Source organism: Perna viridis, chromosome 3, assembly GCF_037379345.1.
Source record: "Perna viridis isolate PV_CMFRI_1.1 ecotype Kerala chromosome 3, ASM3737934v1, whole genome shotgun sequence".
Lineage (NCBI taxonomy): Eukaryota > Metazoa > Mollusca > Bivalvia > Mytilida > Mytilidae > Perna > Perna viridis.
In genome coordinates this window covers 39,367,398-39,388,848 of record NC_142447.1, presented here as the reverse complement: position 1 = coordinate 39,388,848, position 21,451 = coordinate 39,367,398, and the positions used below count along the sequence as shown (strand labels likewise).

The 21,451-nt window shown below is 31.9% G+C and overlaps 2 protein-coding genes across 5 annotated transcripts in view; one reads left to right on the top strand and one right to left on the bottom strand.

Moving 5' to 3' along the window:
• The window catches only part of LOC148622210 (uncharacterized), an 81,187-nt gene extending 65,037 nt beyond the window's left edge, over positions 1 to 16,150 (bottom strand). For all 4 annotated transcript variants that reach the window (XM_088571852.1, XM_088571853.1, XM_088571854.1 and 1 more), the window contains exons 1-5: positions 16,026 to 16,150; positions 8,625 to 8,799; positions 5,995 to 6,042; positions 5,590 to 5,643; positions 4,213 to 4,266 (exon numbers count right to left, since the gene is read on the bottom strand). In XM_088571852.1, the coding sequence (XP_088427978.1) occupies positions 4,213 to 4,266; positions 5,590 to 5,643; positions 5,995 to 6,042; positions 8,625 to 8,746 (278 nt within the window). In that variant the 5' untranslated portion in view covers positions 8,747 to 8,799; positions 16,026 to 16,150. The remainder of the gene's footprint in view (positions 1 to 4,212; positions 4,267 to 5,589; positions 5,644 to 5,994; positions 6,043 to 8,624; positions 8,800 to 16,025) is intronic.
• A 228-nt stretch (positions 16,151 to 16,378) lies between these two features.
• Positions 16,379 to 18,805, top strand: LOC148622209 (uncharacterized). The gene is made up of 2 exons (XM_088571860.1): positions 16,379 to 16,530; positions 18,398 to 18,805. The coding sequence occupies exons 1-2, from the start codon at positions 16,443 to 16,445 to the stop codon at positions 18,703 to 18,705; spliced, it is 396 nt and encodes a 131-aa protein (XP_088427986.1). The 5' UTR covers positions 16,379 to 16,442; the 3' UTR covers positions 18,706 to 18,805.
• The last annotated feature ends 2,646 nt before the right edge of the window (positions 18,806 to 21,451 follow it).

Here is a 21,451-nt window from a genome sequence, read left to right as displayed (position 1 = left end):
TTCTTATGAGGCTTCAACATGTAAACCCTTAAGTTTGATTATCTCCCTAAAAAGTCCCTTGACAGTAACTATATAACTTCATGCCATCTACATATGATGCCAAAACTTCCTATATAGAAGAAGTTGAGCTTACAAGAATTGTGGACAGACAGACAGACAGACAGGGGGTGTGATTCCTTTATGCACCCTACACATAGTTTGCGTGGGTTTAACAACTAGCAGTAAAATATTTCTGTTTCCTATACTGATGTGTCTCTTTCATAGTCATAAAATATAAGTGTCTAAACATATATTGAACTCATGTTTTCTTGTTGGCAATCAAAATCAATCAATCATTCAATCAGTGGTTTAAAACAAACTTTTGAATTTCAAGGCCATACCTTTAATGAGATAAACCTCTGTGATCTTTTGAGCAGCCTCCTTAAGAGGATTTTATTTTATTTTATCAAAACAATGGAGCATTCCTAAGGTTAACACCCCTGAAAATCTCCAATTAATAGATACTAACTTACAATTTTCTCCCTAATCTTTTTCTCTCAGGAATATATTCATATTCTGTTTTGCATGAGAAGAAATTTCTTTCACATGATTCAACATTCTTTTTAAATTGGGAAAATTCATATCCACCTTCATAGAAAAGTTGATAAAAAAGTAAAAAAAATACCTATAGTAATTTTCTTTCAATGTAATGAAAGCTTGATTTCTATGGCTATGAATGATTTTGTTACAATTACTAGTCTTCCATCCTTCATTATAAGTAACACATATGTTCAAATATAGTTAAGGGATAGTCCAAAATATAATAAAATTGTTAACTATAACCATACTGCTCTGATTAATAGAACATAATATAACACAATTATTTGATAGATGAAAATCATATACATGCACCAAAACTACTCTGGAACTAAAGATATGTTAATTATTCTATAGAACATTCACCTGACATTTATAATGCTGCCTTTTTAGAACCCTATTGATTTCATAAAAATCATTCACTTATATTCCTGTTATCAAGAGGACACTAAATGCCTATGGAGTATGGCAACTTTACCATAACACAGGAGAATTCCAAATTTTTAGCAGTCCTATAGAACAGATGTAAATTCTAATATGATGGTGGTATATATATTACCTATCATAACCCTTTTCTTGTGGGTTGAAAATACTATTGTTCATGGGTTACCAACTTTCATGGTTTTCGTAAATAGGCCAAACCACGAAATTTGGTTCCAATCGAAAAGGAGATTTCCACTGATTTGTATATAGAAAACATCAAAAACACAAATTAAAAAATCCACTAACTTGTGTTTCTTCCCTAATCAATGGAAATTGGTATCCACGAATCAAAGTACTTTCACAGTAACAAATCATTATTACCCCTACTTTATAGAATATTCGTCTCACCATTAAACATCATTCCTGTTCTAAGCAAGGTAAAGTGGAAATGAATTCTGCTCCTAAAGTAAATACAGTGTTTTTAGTATTTTCTAGTTTTTGCCATTATCACAGAAGCAAAAATAGTACAAGCAATATTTATTTTTTATTTTGGAACACTTTCCATTTATTAAAAGCTATTAAAATTAATACAGCTTTATACTAAATAATACAGTGTTCTTTCTAAGATTTTTGGATAGTGCTGTGTTCAGCACATGTGACAGGACATTAATAGGTCCCATGTTTTTTCTTCAATAGCAGTAATTATAACTTTAATACCATTTTTATTTTTTCCTTTTAAATTTAATACAAAAAAAATGGCAAGGTGGAGAACTGATAAAGAATCTTGTTGGCAATTGGCTTCAGACACCTGTATGGTAATGCGGCAATCAACAGACCATATGGTTTTTACTGCTATTGGTTTCAAGAACTAATTACCTTGTATGATGCTGGTATGACCTCGAGGCACAGATTTCCTGTCGCAATTGATTTTTAATCCTCATAAAAAACTTTATAGCACAGCGCTGGTAGCAAGATAGCACAGTACCAAGGTCAATAGCACAGTGCTCAAACTTGATAGTGCTGTAAGGCACAGTGCTTTAAGGGCCTAAGGAGAACACTGTAATATTTTTGTTAGATTAAGACAATACTAATAATTGCAATAATCAACATTTCAACAGTATTAATTACAGTTACAACCCTGGCGTCAATCTCACAAAAAGTCGTAAGTGTTAAGTTGATCGTAAGTAATGATGTCACAATCTAAAACAGCATTGTGACATCAAAATTACGATCAATTTCACACTTACAAATTTTTGTGAAATAAACGCCTGGTCTTTTTTGTGAAAATCATATACAAATGCTTGTTTTTTGCCCCTTTTAACCCCTTATTCCAAAATGGTTATGGTCATAACCTCAAAAATTATTTCCAGTCTGATATTTGTGTTAGGAAACCTTGTTGTACACTTACAGTATAGATATTGTTTTTATACCATATTTTTTAGTATGACAATAGCACCATAAAAGTATAGGATCTTAATTTATGATTTGTACAAAAAAATTTGAAGCATTTAGCAATCATTGATTTTTAAAATCCATTTCAAAAAATTAATATAACAAAATAAAATTATATGACAGAATGCACAAATTAATTTATTGTGAAAATCAACATTTCTACAGTATTATCTATAATTACAGTCCCTAACTAGTCTCTTTAGTTAAAATCACATACATGAATTCCACATTTTTCGGCATTAAAAAGAGATATTCTCCCCACTATTAATACAGTACATTATTGAAAGCATCAAATATTCTCTTTTGAAATGATAATATACTCCACAAAAAATGTTTAGGATCACTTAGTTTTTTTTCCCTAATATTCAAAATTTGGATTTTCACCATTACGACAGTGATTTAAAGTAGCTGTCTTTGTAAAAATCATGCAAAATCTGAAAAATGTGATACACACCAAAAAAGGCTACATATTTTTATTTTTGTAATTAGATTGTTTATGGGTCTATACTATGAAATGTGTAATTATTCATTAAAATCTGCCTGCTCTTAGGAGATAATCCACATTGAAAATCCAGTAGATTCTATTGTATTTGAGTACCATTTACAGAGTTATCTCCCTTAATTTTGAACTCTACAGTGCATTCTATATAATTTTTATCTCCTAAGAGCACGGGTTATATGAAAAACCACATGTTAATTTCTGTTTACTATGACATTTCAAACAAAATATCAAAAATAAAAATATGTAGGTTTTTTACCCATGAATCACATTTTGCATGATCCTTAGCTGGAGTGCAACTTAAACGTTATTAGACTGTCATATGTTTTAAAGAAGGTTGTTTTTATTGTTATAGTGATTAATTTATAGAATTGTTTACATATATGCTGTGGTAATAATAAAATTAAATTTATTGAATTTTTTATGGTGGCCCTTAACATTTTTTGTGGAGTATATCTACAAAAGGCATATTCCTATGGCTAAAAAAAAATATGCTAGGTTCTCAGGCACAGCTGCATTCCTAAAAACCCTCCCACATTTTTATTACGGTAAAATCCAGAAATTTCATATCATTCCGGAAATTTTCATATCCAGTCCAGAATCGACTTTCAATTTGTTGACAGATTCGTTTGTGCACTTGACAGAAAGGTAAAAAATACAATGCGAATGAGGCTGTTTTTAACATTGACCATTTAAAAACAAAAGTATGTCTTGTGGTGGAGAGATGGCTCTTATTTCTTGCCACATCTCATATTACAGTAAAGTTTTAATGCCATGGAGTATTTTATTTAACTTCTCAACATCCTGTACATTTACAGAATTGTTCAATTTGATGAAATTTCTCGAAAAAAAAAAAAGAAAACTTGCTCCTGATCAAAAAAAAAAAAAAAAGAAAGAAAGAAAAAAGAAAAATAAGCCTCCCTCCCACAATTATTTTTCAAAACAGTGGCCTGAGAATCTAGGCATTTTTTTGTATGGCCTATTAATTATATACTTTTCTTAGTTAAAATATAGGCTGTTTAGTTAAAAGGAATGCACTGTATAGATGATTTCTTTTGCATTTTTTTTTCACCCTTATAAACTCAAAATGGTTAGGATCATAGCACTCAAATTCAATCAAAGTTTGACTTTTGTCGTGTGGAACTGTGTGTACCGGTATAATGCCAAAGAGAAATACATATGCTTATACTCAAGATATTGTGTGGGCACTTAAGATCCAAAATGCAAAAGTCCCTTTCCAAATGATTGGGGGCATATTGTACCTGACAAAAGCCTCTTCTTGTGGGTTGAAAGCCTGGCTCATTCCAATAGCATTTCTGTAAGTATAAATGATAGCATTATAACAAATTTTCTGAAATTATAGGGTAGATATTGTTACTACTTTACAGAACATTTACCTGAATCGTTAATGCTGTCCTTCTTAGAAAACCTTTATAACCAGGTAGAGTTGATATCAAGTGTTCTGTTCTTAATGTAAATGTCAATTAATATAGTGTTTTTGTTATTTTCTAGCTTTTGCCATTTTCACAGAAGAACATTTTTTTGAGTACGAAACACGCATTAGCTACTAACAGCTGTTAGAAGTAAAGCTAGTAAATACACTCAAAGAGCTAAAAACACAAAAAACAGTAACAACAAAAACATGAGGCTCCCAAAAGCCTGAATTGCTCACCTGGTTAAATTTTGCTTTTCAAGGGCAATAAATTTAACAAGTAGTTGTCCAACAATTTTGACTCAAGAAGACTTTGGTAGGACTTATCATAAGGATCTTTTTAGCAATTGAAAATTTCTTTCTATTTTTCAAAGTTTCCAAGATATTGGCTGAAAACTAAAAAAAAACAAAAAAATAACATTTTTCACTTTTCAAAGGCAATAACTCGTACAAGGAGTTGTCTGACAACTTTGTTCCTGGGAGACTTTTGTATGCCTAATAATAAGGATCATTTCAGCATTTGGAAGAATTTGGATAAACCTAACAGTTTTGGAGATAAGTACAAAAAACTACTGTCTGACCCCCTATGTTCTATTTTTAGTAATGGCGGCTATATTTTTTGAAGAATCAAAAATCCCCGCACCAATTCTACGTAGAATATCCCAAAGAACATTCATACTAAGTTTGGTTCCAATTGGTCAAGAAGTGTCAGAGGAGAAGAGTTTTGAAAGAGTTAATGATGACAACGGACAGATGAGCTAAGAAGTAGTAAGAAAAGTACTGAACTCATAATCACAAATCTGAGGGACATATTTAAATAATACATGAAATAGTTGTCAAGAATAAACGAGAAAAAATGAAAAAAGCCACTGTGTTCCTGACTTGGTAATATCAATAATATCAACATTTCTACAGTTTTATTTATAGTCATAGTCCATGATCTCTATAATCATATACAAATGATGGTTTTTTTTCCCCACTCTTATTCACAAATGCTTGGGTCATAACCCCAAACATTCAATACCAACCTTAAATTTCATAATTTCATACTCTTATAAACAAGTTATTGAGGTGAGCCATATATTTATGGGCAGCAACAGCACCATCAAATTATGGATTCAAAGTTTGTGATTGTACAAAGAAAAGCCATATGAGACAATGCAAAAATATTATAGGCCCTTCTATTAGTAACTGTGGCATACTGTACCTATTATAAGCTTCTTCTTGTGGGTTGAAAGCCTGGCTCATTCCAATAGCATTTCTAGAAAAATAAATAAAAGTTACAACAAAAAGATTTGCTGAATGCATTAAAACACATGGAAAACAAGTATAATTTTTCAATGTTCAAGTACCATAGCCTTGTGAGAAATTGTCAGTGCAAACTTGATTGTAGCCTTAAACAGCAAACATAAAAAGATATATATACCGGTACCTAAAAGGTACTAGAATCACAACTCTTAGAAACCTCGATGACAAAGATCACAGCTCTTAACAATCTCACGAAATTAATGCAGTACGTAAGATAGATCTGTACAGCACCTTTGATATCCTGTCACAACCACTTTGTTCAAGCAAACTCCATCACTAAGCACACATGCATGAGTATAATTACCTTTCTGAATCTTGAGGTCTGAAAGCCTGGCTCCTTCCTTTGGCATTTCTGAAGCAAAGATTAGCTACAATTAAAGTACAACTCTGCCATAGCATCCCTTTATAAGGAAACTGAGGCTCCTATGAGCCTGAACAAGTATTACTGATCCCATCATTCTGGGGTTTTTTTATTAACACTATACATTGTAGATTTATTGAATTTATGTACTTTTAAAAAAGATTTTTTTTTTAAAATCTGACCATACTGAGAATGCTAAATACTCTAATACAATAATTATATTAGTATAATGCACTTAAACTGATTTTAACAAACCCTTTTCAGCATGTTAATATATGCTTACATGTACCTCACTCAAAGTAAATGTTTTTAAAATCAATAAGCAGTTAATATGCAACTATATTGCATAAGAATTCCAACCAAGTATTTTTACCTTTTCTCATGGACAAATATTACAACATAATTAACACATACTATTGATACAGATTTGAACACAGGATCAAATTCCAACAAGTAAGGACACAACATTCAAGCTTGATTGATAAAGCTCTGAATTAGAATTGAAATTAAATGTTTGACAAAGGATATGAATTTGACAAGAAATGATGTGGCCCCTTTTAGGCCTCTTATCCCTAATCAGTACAAGTCACATACCCCAAAATCAATCCTGGTCTTCCCCTTATTGTAAGGCACCTTGTCATATAATTTCAAGGAGATCTCAAATTATTGTCCTGACACCTGACATCAGGAAAATGCTTAATTCTGGCCCCTTTTGGGCCCCTCTTTCTTAAATGGTTCAAGTAAAAACAAATAAATCAAGGTCTTACTTTGGTGGTGTGGCACCTTATGGTACAATTTCAAAGAGATTAAACCAATTTTGCTAAAGTCATTATCCCGACTTAAAAGAAATGCTCTGTTTTAGGCCCCCAAATCTGAAACTTTCTTTCTGTGAAATGACACATTGTGGTATGATATAATGAGATCCATTTACATTTACTCAAGTTGTTGTCTTAACATAAAAAAAAATGCTTTTTTTCCTGGCCATATTTTAGTTCCTCGGTCCTTAACAGTTCGTGTCACAACCCCAAATAAAAAGCTTCACGGACCGTAGCATGAAACAACTACAGAGGTCGATCCCTGAACAGTTGGGGCAAGTGGACACAATATTAGATTTTGTCACACTTAAGCATAGGGGTTTACAATTTCATCCATGGACACAACAATTGGTTAGGACACAATATAGCACAAAACTTGAAATTTAATCAAAAATTTTCAAAATCAGACCAAAACATAGCCCCTTTGATTCCTTTTAACTCAAAAACCTAAAAAAATATATGAAATCTCACTGAAAAGAAGGCAGGGATTTTCAAAAGGAATCCAATAAAAGAAAAGTTTCAAAATTATTCCAAAAATGAAAAAGTAAATTTTTTGGGATGTGGCTCCTTTGACCCCTTATAACTAAAAAACCATAACAAGTATCTGAAATTCTGACTAGAAAACCCAGGCATAGATTTCCATAAGGTATCTATTAAAAAAAAATTGATATACAACCAAAAACAAATAATAGTCAAGTTAATGTCTACAGTTTCTGGCCCCCCTTTTTGGTCCCTAATCTATAAAGTTCAAGTCTTTACCACCAAAATCAATCCAAGTCTGATCATTGTGGTATAGAATATAGTGGAACAATATCACAGATATTCCAAAGCTTTTACTGGAGTTACATAATTGAATTCTATGAAATAGTTGTTTTAGGTTTGTAACCTTGTTATAAAATTTTATTAAGATCAACCAACTAATACTCAAGTTATTGAATGAAAACCAAGTTTCTATGGACAACTACGCTGCCATAGAAATATATGACAGCAAATTTTTTGTGGTCGTATAATCATCTATTTAAGCCTTCCTTTGATGGTATGGCACATTGTAGTATAATAGAGATCTATACACTTACTCTTTTTATAGATTCAAGTCACAAGCCCAAAAAACAATCTTAGGCCTCTATTTTGTGGTGCGGCAACTTTTGGTAAAATTTCATAAAAATCTGTACATTTTATACTTAGTTATTGAAAGGAATTTTAAGTGTCTAAAGATGATAACAACAGCACAATACCATTATACAACCATAAATTCTTTTTGGTTTGTCATATAGGAATATATATTATATTTGCTTGCCATTAACTTATCAAGTTTTGTTTTATGTAGCCAAAATAGTCAAATAATTTCAAATGAGTAGGTGGCCTAGAAAGCTATTATCTAGAATGTACTGTAAAAACCTGGCAACCAGAAATACCAAGTACTGTTTTCTTTTCTAAAAAAAAAACAAACAAGACACAATGTCTAAAAAATGGTGTACATGACCGGTCTATTCAGTAATCAAACACAAATTTTATTCTTTTTTTATTGATTGATCTGAAACATGTCATTCTGTCAAGTTGTTAAATAATTAGGACTGTTCATATCACAAAAAATTAAAGTACAGTCCCACATGTTTGGCTGTCATTTTACTGACTGTGAAATTATTACTAAACCATAAAAGAAAAAGGCTTAAAATTTGTGGAAATTGTATATGTATTCGGGGAAAAAAACAGACTGTCTTAATAATTTTTTCTGTACTTATGAGGAATAACAAATACCTCTTAAGAACTTCATCTTGTGGGTTGAAAGCCTGGCTCATTCCAATAGCATTTCTTAAGTCCAATTCAACAGGTGGTTGATTTCCTGTTGCCTTTTTGGCAGGAACTTTTGACTTTTTCATGGTTTGTTGTTTCTATCTACTTTTCAACTTTCACACCGGATTAGATTTTCAGACTGAAAGTAAAAATACGGTTCTGACATTAAAGAAATGGGATAGCTCAAGGTAGCAATAGCTTACTGAACTTATTTATTGAATTTCTAATAATCATGATTAGAAAATTGTGAGGATTGTCAACTTTAAAAGAAACCATAAAGTCAATCACTTTGATTAAAATTTCATATCTTAAAAAACGCCTTGTTACAAAATGTACATACACTGTATACTGTAAACGTAAGTGGATATCATAATGAAAGAAAGATGTAACGTTTACAAGACTCATCTGAGTCAACTTACTTTTCATTAAGTTATGCCTTACTACAAAATGTACCACTGTATAACTGAATCTAACTAATCCATTCCTTTGATTATTGCTGAATCTTTACCCCAATCTTACATATCAATATCAATATCAATATCAATATCAAGGGGTTGGAAAGAGTTTTTGAGTCAATAAAACAGCATACCACCCAAACTCTTGCATTTCTCTGTGGTGAATCCAAAAAAAAAAAATTGTGGGTGTACTAATTGAACAACATTAGGCCTAAAAAAAAGTAGATAAATACCTTTGACTTCATGAAAAATATTATTGAATTTTGGGCAACACATCATGTACATGTAAATGTAACATACTGTAGACCACAGAAGTTATGAGAAACAGTCGTCGGCATGAAGGGCCAACTTAACAATCTACGAGTAAAATAAGTTATTTCATTCTGTATTGTTTTATAGCAATCAAGGGAACAAAGATTTTAGCAGCGATCAAAAGAATGCAATTCAGGAATAAAGACTAGATAGGGAAAACAGATACACACAAAGAACATGAAATAACCAAAATAAACCCTATAAAGAAACAAAAGCAAATGAGAAACTTGTAATCTGTGTGGTAAGCTTTAGAACGGTTGGTTGCATTTCTGAAAAAAAAGATAATGTTTAATCAAAGTTTTTCAAGATAATATTTCATATTTTGTGTCATTGTGGAAGTCAATCAAAGTCTGAAATTAAGTTTAAACTACATGTCTGCACATTATTAACATGCTGAATGTCACTTCTATGGCCTCATAAAGGCAGGTTTTGTTTCAAAATGACACATTTAAGGGAACACATGTTTTAATCATGTTTCTGTAAACTTTGTCATTTTTTATATTTTCAAAGTACTTACTATATTTAAATTTAGTTAAGTTTATGACAGTACTTATGTCTTTGTTACTATTTTCCATCACACCAAAAAATTGTATGCTTTTTTCTAGGAAATTTGAGTGATTTTTCCCAAATGTTTTGCAAGCCAGTCGTATATTTGTACACATTGTTTATAAAGTGGTGAATTTTCTTTAAAACAGCAATTGGAATAGCAGAGAAATAATACACATTTTTTTCGGATATGAGTCGATTTTTATTTTTGGCTGTGAAACTTCCATAACAAGGCTATTTGTGCATTCTGTTGAACCCTTTGCGGATTACATGTATCACTTGGTCCACCATCTCAAGAATTTTTTTTTTATGTACACGTTGTTGTTGATCTCACTTTGTGCTCACTATAAGATATAAATTTGATATATGACTTAGTTATTCAAAGTTTTCTATGTAGTGAGATTGTGACAAGCACAGACTTCTCATTCTGTACTGTCAACTTTCCTTCCATCAGTCACAACAGTCATTCAGGAGCTGCATATGGAGTTTTCATATTACAACTCATATATGTTATCAATGACAGAGCTATACAGAATAACCTAAGGAACATTCATACCAAATTTGGTTCAAATTGGTCATGTAATGTCAGAGAAGAAGATTTTTGAAAGAAAAAACATTAAAAAGAACAAAAAAAGTGTAGAAAATGGGCAATAACCCCAACATGGCATCACAAATTAAAACAAAAATTTCATACTTGATAGATTTAATCATATCTTACACTTTAACCCATGTCAGAATTTGGTTAAACCTAACAGTTTTGGAGATATATGGGAAAAAATCTGTCTGACCCCTTTATTCTATTTTTAGTAATGGTGGCCATGTTTTTCAAAATCCCAACATCAGCTCTATGCAGATTACCCTAAGGAACATTCATACTAAGTTTGGTTCAATTTTTGCCTACTTGTTTCAAAGGAAAAGTGTTTTGAAAAAATTGTAAACAATGATGATAATGGACGTTAAGTGATGTGAATGACCTAATTTTGAACTTGACAACATTTACAATCATCTTTGTTCAAATAAATAAAAAAAACAAAAACAAAAAAGAAAAAAGAAAATAAGATATAGAACCTCCCTGATAATACATGTATATGTAGTAATTCCAGCTTGGATACACATAGCTCTTCTATAGTCCTTTCTCATACTCCAGACTTTGGGTTCGTTTTTAAGATTTTAAGCAAAAGGGTGTAACTTTCTACAAATATACCTACCAACTTTTGAAAATCCCCATGGGGTTTTTAGGCAGGACAACATGTGAATGGACATTTTTGGGACATATTTTGCAAACTGTATGGGTTTGACTGCAGTAACATAAAAATGAGACAACTACAGTATTAAAGGGCCTTTTTCAGTTGTACAACATTTGTGTGCACTGTCACAGATTAAAGTTTGGAAGCCCATTTTTGTGGTGGATTCTTCCTGGGATTAAATTGAACTTTTTTATTAGTCCCAGATTCCCCCAAAAATAATTGAAATTCTGGTTATAATGAAAAGAAAAAACAAGAGGCTCCCAGAAGCCTGAATCGCTCACCTTGTTGAAATTTGCCTTTCAAGGGCAGTAAATTTAACAAGAAGTTGTCCAACAATTTTGGCTCAAGAAAACTTTGGTAGGAATTATCATAAGGATCATTTCACTGATTGAAAGTTTCTTTCTATCTATCATAGTTTTCAAAATATTGGCTGAAAACTGTAAAAAAAAAAGTGTCATTCTACAAGGAGTCATCAGACAACTTTTATCCCTAGAGACTTTTGTAGGTCTTATAATAAGGATCTTTTAAGCAATTAAAAGAACTTGTCTATACATGTACCTAACCATTTTGGAGACATATGCCAAAAACTACTGTCCGACCCCTATGTTCTATTTTTAGTAACGGTGGCCATGTTTTTTTCGACAGATAAAAAGTCCCCACACCAGTGACATGCAGGATACCGCAAGGAACATTGATACCAAGTTTGGTTCCAATTGATCAAGTGGTGTCAGAGGAGAAGATTTATGAAAGAAATAACATTAAAAATAGCAAAAAAATGTCGAAAATAGGCAATAAATCCAACATGACTTTATGGATTAAAACTAAAATTTGACCACAGATAGATCTTATCATGCTGAACATTTCTACAAAATTTCAGAATTTGGATAAACCTAAAACCTGTCTGACCCCTTTATTCTATTTTTAGTAATTTTAGTAATGGCAGCCATGTTTTTCGACAGATCAGAAATTGGTTTGGTTCCAATTGGTCCAGTAGTGTCAGAGGAGAAGATTTTGGAAAATAATAACATTAATAATAGCAACAAACATCAAAAAAGGGCAATTACTTCAACATGGCTTAACAGATTAAAATGAAAATTGGACCACAGATAGATCTCTGAGACTCATCATGGTAAAACACTTTTATCCAATGTCAAAATTTGGCTAAATCTTACTGTTCAGGAGATATATGCGAAAAACTACTGTCCGACATTTATGTTCTATTTTTAGTAATGGCGGCCATGTTTTCCAACAAATCAAAAATTCCCACACCAGTTCTATGCAGGATACCCCAAGAAACATTCATACCAAGTTTGGTTCTAATTGGTCAAGTAGTTTCTGTGGAGAAGAGTTTTGTATAATTGTTAACGACGACGGACAACAACGACGATGATGGACACCAAGTGATGGCAGTAGCTCACATGGCTTTGGCCAGGTGAGCTAAAAATTGTTAACAACGACGACGTACACCAAGTGATGGCAATAAGCTAATGAGCTGATAAATATGAAAACCTTTACTTTCATTAAATGTGTTTCTACTATTTCTAAATACATTGAGCACATCTTTCTTACTTTTATTTAATGTCAATTGAAGGCGAGTCGGTGTGCCGTACGATACTTACAAAAGTTTAACCCCTGAAGATCTCTGCCTATAAAAACACATTTTCGGGCTAGATCACAGATAATGTTAAGAAGAGTAATTTGAGCAGTATTTTCTTTTCATTAAATGCATACCATGAGGTAAAGTATATGAAAAAATGTAAAAAATACTCAAGAATGTTGATACTAAATTTCCAAAATCATCACTATTTAAAAGAAATAGTACTTTTTCTGTAAAATATTGCAATCAAAACTTTTGGGAAATATACTGCACTGTTGAAGTTACAGGAAATGTGAAAAAAGTATTGTAGACTGCATGAGATAACTTATTTTGTATAAACAATGGTAATTTTATAATTTGTTTACATATGTGGTTTTAGAAATTTTAGACCTCTTAAATTGACAGCATTTGTCAAACTAATTGTAGAATAGAAATTAAACTTTAGAAAATGATTGGTACAATGTAGTTCATAAAATTGTCATAGATCCAATTGGATTCATTTTCTAATTGTCGATCATCATCGATAACCCTGATCAGCTGATTGCTCCTACGAGATCATTTACCTGTCATAAAACCAACCATTACCTGTAAGACAGCACTTAACACCTTTTGTCAGATTTATTACTCTTTTAATCTAAGAAATATGATTGAAACACAAATTTAGGGGTTTTGATTAGGAGTTTTTTAGGTAATTCTGACAAAATCAGGTTTTGGCAAAAATTTGCCCTGAAAAATCATGTTAGCGGGACAAATGGTCAACATCGTGACAACCCTATTAAATCGTTTAAGTTGACTGGTTCATGATTGTACAAATTTGTTATCCGACAGACTGGTTTATTGTCAAATTGGAGCAAAGGACAGCAGTAGACTTGAAAGTCCAAACATTCAATATTCAACCAGGTTGTTGGTTGTTGGCGGGTTATGTCCTTTTGAAAAACTTGCTAAATATGAAAAGTGACTTATACAATACCACTCTTCTCAAGCATATTTCATTTTTTCAAGTTATTATTTTTAAGTATTAAAATTTGTTACTTATTCAATTTATAACTTTTGACTTTATAGATTCATTTGCAATTTTACATTTTAAAGAATATTATTAAAGACATAAACCTTATTTCTATATTTTAAATGTTCTTATTTTATTTTTTTTCCATCATACAAGCCAACGCAAATAAATATATTTGTAAATGACCTAATAAAGATTTTATTACACAGGCTATAAAGGTCTAGTGTGTATATATGGCCCATATTTAAAAAGTTGTTCTGAATTACTGACAATGAAAAATAAAAAAATATATAAGATCAAATTCCATAAGGAGGTGCTCCTACTTAAAGGGAGGCAGTTGCTATTCTCCCATCTTTTATCTTTAATTTGGTTCATGAATTTATATGTACAATGTACAGTCAAATAGCAATGGCAGTGTTCTGTAAACTCATAACAAGTGATGTCTTCCTCTAATAGAAGATCTTTCAAATTTGGAAATACAGTCGATTCCGCTTAATTGCATAGCCTATTTGCCAGTAAAAATTATGCAAATAACCGGGCTATTCTTATAACCGAAATAACGATTTTACCGGAAGTGTGAGTTCAGGTAAGACGACAATACTGTGGATCAACCAGGGATATCACTGTTCAACATTTCTGATCTAGTATTTAATTGTTATAGACCTTCTCATTGTATTGTTCTTTTATCAATAAATAATAATATATATTGTGTTTGTCTTGTTTATTGACCTTCTTTACGTTGTGTGTATTTATAAGTAAAACCACGTGTTTCTCATCTATAAATAGTCAAGTAATTTCCTGACCTTTCTACGAAAGCAAATCCCATATTTCATATTTCAGCCAGGATTCAGTGTAATATTCATCAATGTTTGCAGTTTGTGGGCTTTTGAAATGGTCTGTGTGTTTTTGTTCCTCTGTTCATTGTACACTGATAGTTGTGTATTATACGCGTCATTGACCTCGTTATATTCCTATGAAGTGTGGATAGTATGGGGCACCTTAGGGTAGTTGAATTTCATTAGACATTGTACTGAATGAATGACTTAATTTTCGTATGATATTTATGCCTAGTAACCCAAGCTCACTCAAAACTGTTCAGCTCATTAAAGAAAATTGAATTTACATTGATAATCATTTGTAGTCGGAAGAATTTAAATAGGAACAAAAAATACCCCAAGCCGAACCTCAAGCCGCATCATAAGGTGATGTTCGGCATGTCGTCAGAAGTCATTGTTCACCTAGGTGCTTGTTTATTTTAATGTAATTAGAAATCATTTATATTGTCTTTTATGTCCATCATTTTTTTAATCCATTATTAACACCTCCTGATTGATGATAATCTAGTTTTTACAACAATAAATATGATTGACATATTTATGACCCGAAGGCTTAAAATAGAATTTGGGAAAACCTGTCTTTACCTGGACGAGGCAAAATTCTCTATGCAATAAACCGAAATGCACCTCCAAGGCCTATGCAAATAAGCGATTTTTTCCCTAATAGAATAAAAGGAAATGGTTTTGTGCAGGAGAAAATTATGCTAATAACCGAAATATGCAATAAAGTGATATGCGATTAAGTGGAGTCGACTGTACTTATCACCACTTCTGATAAAGATTGTTTGGGGTAAATTTGTAGGTCACTCAATGGAGAGCAAGGGAGAAATTCACATTGGCAATCGTTGTTAATTGAATTTAACAGATTTTAAGAAGAAAAATTGATTTCAATAGCCAAACAATGCTCTGATTTTCTACAAATAGTAAATTTGCATCAATTATGATCTTTTTGAAGACCAAATACGTTTTAGACTATAGTTTTGTTATAAGAGTATGTTCAATTTTGAACTAATTTTTGTCCAGTAGCCTGAGTAGGGCTGTATAATTGCAGAATAATTCCGGATTTCCCCAATATGGAATATTGTATTCATGCTTTTACACTCCCTGATATCAGCAATCTCTTAGATGTTATCTCTTGAATTTTGGGCATTAACTTGTTCACAGAAGAGGACGGAAAACACAGTAAAATTAATCATTGCCGAGAATTACTTGCTGGCGAGAACTACTCTTGATTTCTAGTTCTACTCGAAATTCGAATCGTGGTTCTGCCTTTGAACTTGAAGAATATAGTCTATCTCTCGGGTGCTGTAGACAAAGTACCTTACACGTAATTTATTTTTTTTTATATAGAGGGTATAAAACTTACAACAGAATGGTTTTGTCAGCATCTTTTTTTTACAAGCTGATTGTCATGACGCTGAAAAAACAAATTCACACTTGGTACCGTCCTGTCTACTTTTAGTATTAAAAAACGCAATTTAGCCCGGAAACCAGATCAAAGGTTTGACTAAATACCATACATTAAGTTATTCCTTTTACTGAAAACAGGGAGTGTAATGTAAAATACCTTTTGGAAACCTATACTAACCATGAACAGTTATTATATAAAGTTCTTTTGTAGATTATCTATCTTGTGGACACTTTTGATTATTGTGATAAAAATATGTTATTTTAATAAAGAATACATATCTTAAGTACCTTTTGGTATTTTGACCTCGTCGTTCAATCGGAACTATTCATACTTTTGGGTTCTTTCGTGTACATCTAGCGAAAATAACAGAAGATGTTCCGATTTATCATTAAGAACTGCTACTCTGCACAGAAAATGGCTCGCTTGGTCTCTCTTGGAAATTTTGTTATGAATAGTGCCTGTAAGGGCTTATTATAGCTTTTGTAACCTTCGCTTTTGTCCATAAAGCAAAAATAACATGGTATTCATTTCAGGATACTCACAAGATATATTGACATATATACAGGCATTATTAAAGAATCAAATATAACTTATAAGTCACTTATTAAGTGTGCGTTACGTAAATTGTGCAGACTACATTGCTAGGCAACGACCATTTTATATTGGAGAGGTTGGGGTTGGTGGGCTGTGATTAAATTGAACTAAAACAAAATATTCAAAATTTGAGCAAAAATATATTTTTTTTATTCAGGCATGGAAAAAAATGATGATTCAATTAATCAATATTTCCCCCATTACTTAACAATGATGATTAAAATATATATATAGCTCTGGCTGCTGCTGAAAAAGTATGACAGATTGCCATGATACATATGCACTTGACCTTGCAATAACAGTAACTTAGCTGCAAAAAAAAACAAAACAAAAAAAAAACAGCATGTAGACAGTTCCTCACCTCTTACACAATTTCTGCCATCTTAATTGTTTACTTCACAAACCAATTGAGTATGTCAATCAAACAGATATCTATTTCAAATAATGCAGACTAATGATTAATGCTATCATAGACCAGTTATTAAAGAGATTAGAAAGGCATCAAAATCTGGCACTGCTTTATCTCAGAACGTGCAAGTATTGCATGATTCGTAATTTCCAAACTTCAAAATCAATTGGTTGGGTAAAACTACATTTGGACATCTTTTTGAATACAGGTCTAATTTGAAAAGCATGATTGAATATACTGTTATGTATTTGCAAAATCATAAAAAAAACAAAGAGCAGTACTTATTTAATTCACATATTTAGACGTTAGTCATTTGGTGTTTGAACATGTAGGAGTCTGTCTAACCTTTAAAAAATTAATAGTACTGATAATACATGTGTAACTAGTTAAAACTTATGCTAGTTTACTAGCTTTCATTATGTAATTATAGAGTGTGTACAATGTATATCACCATTTTGACAGAAACTGAAATTATTGCACCGAATGCACATGTATCAGTAAACTAAAACCAAACTTCCATGTGACCCATTGATAACCATTGATTCCTAAACATCCACAGTCACAATCATTTTGCAATACGTTCCAATCTTTTTTGATTTGCCTACCATAATGTAGGATAGGGATGTAAGTGTAAATTCTGGAGTTAAAATATTTCTGTTATTGTAAGCATGTGCAAATAGTTCATATACATGTACCATAAATTATTTCAATTTTTCTGTTCACCAGTACAAATAACATATTTGGGATTAATGATAAAATAAATTTACCCTAGGTTTACTACTTGATCTGTTACTTGAAATCAATGTACAACCACAGGGGCTCACTCCCACTATCAAATAGCAAACTAGTATTTAGTTTCTTTTTATAGAATCCTTTTTTTTTTTTTGCCTCTTAATGTCACGTTTGACAATCATAAAGGCTTTGATCAATGAAGCAGCATGATTTAGACAGGACTAATGCATTGGCCCTTTGGCAGTGAACAGAAAAGAGGCCATCTTTGGATCAATGATTGACCCTGTGGCACAAATCACCTTAAATCGTTTAATGAAATGAAAAGTCTCAGTTTTGTATGTTTAATATATTTTATTTTATTCCATCTAGATTGGAAGAAAATCAAATAAACGTGGATTTCGATGAATGAAAGAATTACACTTTAGAATACTCCATTGATCATTCATCGTGTTAGATTCATAATAGACAGTAATATAAAGCCCCTGGATATATGAAAAACATTGAACCAGTACCAATGACATTTGATTAGTCATCATCAGTTGTTCTTAAGATAAAGTCTTATAATATATAAATTTTATTTTATGTTTTACAGGTAGAGTCCTCAGATTGTTGAATAATGAAGTAAACACTACACAAACCCTGTCAGTGTTTGTGAGGAAACAGTCAGGTGATTCCAGCGAGAAAACAAATCAGAGAAAAAAAGGAAACACACCATCAGGAAAGTTAGATGATAAAATGGAAACAGAAGAAGCTTCTTTTAATCCTTATGTGGAGCAAGAACCTCTGGAAAGATTCCCCAATGATACTAATCCCAACACAGGAGAAATTGGGGGGCCAAGAGGACCAGAACCAACAAGATATGGTGACTGGGAGAGAAAGGGCAGAGTCACTGATTTCTAGTCTATTTTTCATCTGTAATTGAATTGAAAAACTGCTTTTGTAAACACTGGACAAAATCCTATAATTTAATTTATTTATATTAAAAGTGAAAAACATTTAATTTAACCTTTTCTCACTTTCTTAGTGAATGATAAGCACAAAGATTTTTTTACCCAAGAAGTGTGGGTTTAACCATTCAGTGAGTGGTTATTGAACATATAATATGTCTAGAGTACTCTGGGTTTTTTTTTATATGGGGTGGGTGTGATAATTTTGAATCTCATTGGTTTAAAATTCAACTTTTAGATTCTTCTGAAGTCAAGATATAGGATGCAAATATACACACATAAGAATGTCAATATTGTAATTAGTTTAATACATTATAGACTGAATTATTCAGGAAACATTTCATACTTTGTTTGCTTCATCATACATTTTTTTACTTTATAAGGATCTTTTTTTTAATCAGTGTGAACCTTATGAGACCTCATTTAGAAATAAGGCAAATAGAAACTCATGAAAAAATGGAGTTTTTGTTACTGTAACCTTGGCAATGAATGAAATTACCCAAAATCAAAAGGGTATCACTTACCAGGTATGCAACAATATCCCAAAGTTCCATTTGAATAGGATTCAAACCTTTTTGTGTTAATGTCCAGAAATTTATTTAATTTTTACAGAAAAAAAATTGGTTTTTGACAACTGTCACCTTTACTGCAACCAAAATTCCCCAAAAATCAACAGTGTTTTTATTTATCTGGTATGTAACAATATCCCAGACTTCCGTTTCAATCATATATAGACTTAAAGTTATCGCCTGGAATCCAAATTATACCCCACGCAACAAAGTTGCGAAGGGTATAATGTTTTTGACCAGTATGTCAGTCCATCTTCTGTTTTACGGACTTTTTTTCTAAATGCTTGCAGATATCAACATGATTTTTGGCATACAAGTTCACCATGATAAGTTACAGGTCAAATTTAACTTTCGTTTTGCTCCAATGATTTTGACTGAAATTACGGGCCTTGAACTTAGCAAAATTCACGGAAATAAGTTTTCCGAACTTTTTTCCACACGATTGCAGATATTGACATGATTTTTGGCGTATAAGTTCACCATGATAAGTTACAGGCAAGTTGACATTTCATTCCCCTCTGATGATTTTTACCGATATTACGGGCCTCGAACTTAGAAAAATTCACAGAAAAAATGTTTTCCTGACTTTTTTTCTAAAACCTTTGCAGATATTGACATGATTTTTGGTATATAAGTTCACCATGATAAGTTGCAGGTCAAGTTTAACTTTTTTTCCACTCCATTGATTAAAAACGAAATTACAGGCCTTGAACTTAGCTAAATTCACAGAATTAACAGTTTTCCTTACTTTTTTTCTGAAAGCTTGTAGATATTGACATGATTTTTGGTATATAAGTTCACCATGATAAGTTACAGGTCAAGGTTACGTTTTGTTCTGCTCTGATGATTTTTACTGAAATTATGGGCCTTGAACTTATCAAAATTAACAGAAATAACAGTTTTCTGGACTTTTTTCTGAACGTTTGCAGATATTGACCTGATTTTTAGTATTGAAATTGACCATGATTAGTTACCGGACAAGTTTGTAGTTGGTTCCGCTCCGATGATTTTTACCGAAATTACGGGCTTTGATCTTAGCTGAATTCACAGAAATAAATGCTTTTTTATGACTTTTTTTCTAAACGCTTGCAGATTTTGACATGATTTTTGGTATATAAGTTAACCATTATAAGTTACAGGTCAAGTGTACATCTTGTTCTGCTGTGATGATATTTAATTTGGATTAAATAAAAATCAAAGAAATCACAGTCTGGAGTTTGAAACTACCATTCTGAGTAATAGAATTTAGAAGATAAAGGTCCAAAGCCTAAAAAACATTCTTAATCCTCTTTTTATCTGGGTCCTACTACATGTATTTCTCTTACTAACAAATTTACATGAGTATCCAACATTGGGACGCGTGGGGTATGTGAGTGCTCACTAAGGTTCTTTAATTTTATGCTAAAATGTATTTTATTTTCTTTTATTTTATTATTTGACCATGACCAAAATTTTTCTCAATCAATAAGTATCTCTTTCATCTGGCATGTTTTAGAGTTATCGTCTGGAAACCTAATTTTTCGGAAAATATTAAGTATTTTGTATGACCGTGACCTTGACCTAAAACCAACTTTCCCCAAAATCAATAGGGATCTCACTTACTTGGTAAGTAACGAAGCCCAAAGTTTTGTTGGAATCGTATGTAAACATTTTGAGTTATCATCCGGAAATTTACGGAAAATAATAACTTTTTTGACTGCTGTGATCTTGACCTTCAACGAAAGTTTCCCCAGAACTATAGGGATCTCACCGGATATGTAACAATATATCAGAGTTTTGTTTGAATCGAATATAAACTTTTCCAGACGAGTTATCGTCCGGAAACCAATAAAGTGAATGTCGATGCCCACCCGCCATCACCAAACTAATAGCCGAGTTCAACTTGGTTGCAACTGGGCTAAAATAACCTAACTCCAGGCAATGGTAAAAAAAAGGGGAAGTCCGTCTAACAAATGGCAAAAACCGGAAAGTTTGAAACAACTGGCTATTTCCAGAGGAAACATAATCGTATTCAAGAGAATCTGGCGAAATTCTATAGAACCTAGTTGATAGTTAAAAATCCCGAAGCTGCATTTAACTTGCCAATAACATTTGAGAGAAAGCGGACATCAGCTGGAATTGTATTCAAAG

What these genes read in the sequence shown, in the direction of transcription:
- LOC148622209 (XM_088571860.1), top strand. Translation starts at nt 16,443, where the DNA reads ATGTTCCGATTTATCATTAAGAACTGCTACTCTGCACAGAAAATGGCT. An exon ending in TTTTGTTATGAATAGTGCCT is followed by an intron (nt 16,531 to 18,397) that starts GTAAGGGCTTAT and finishes TATGTTTTACAG; the next exon opens with GTAGAGTCCTCAGATTGTTG.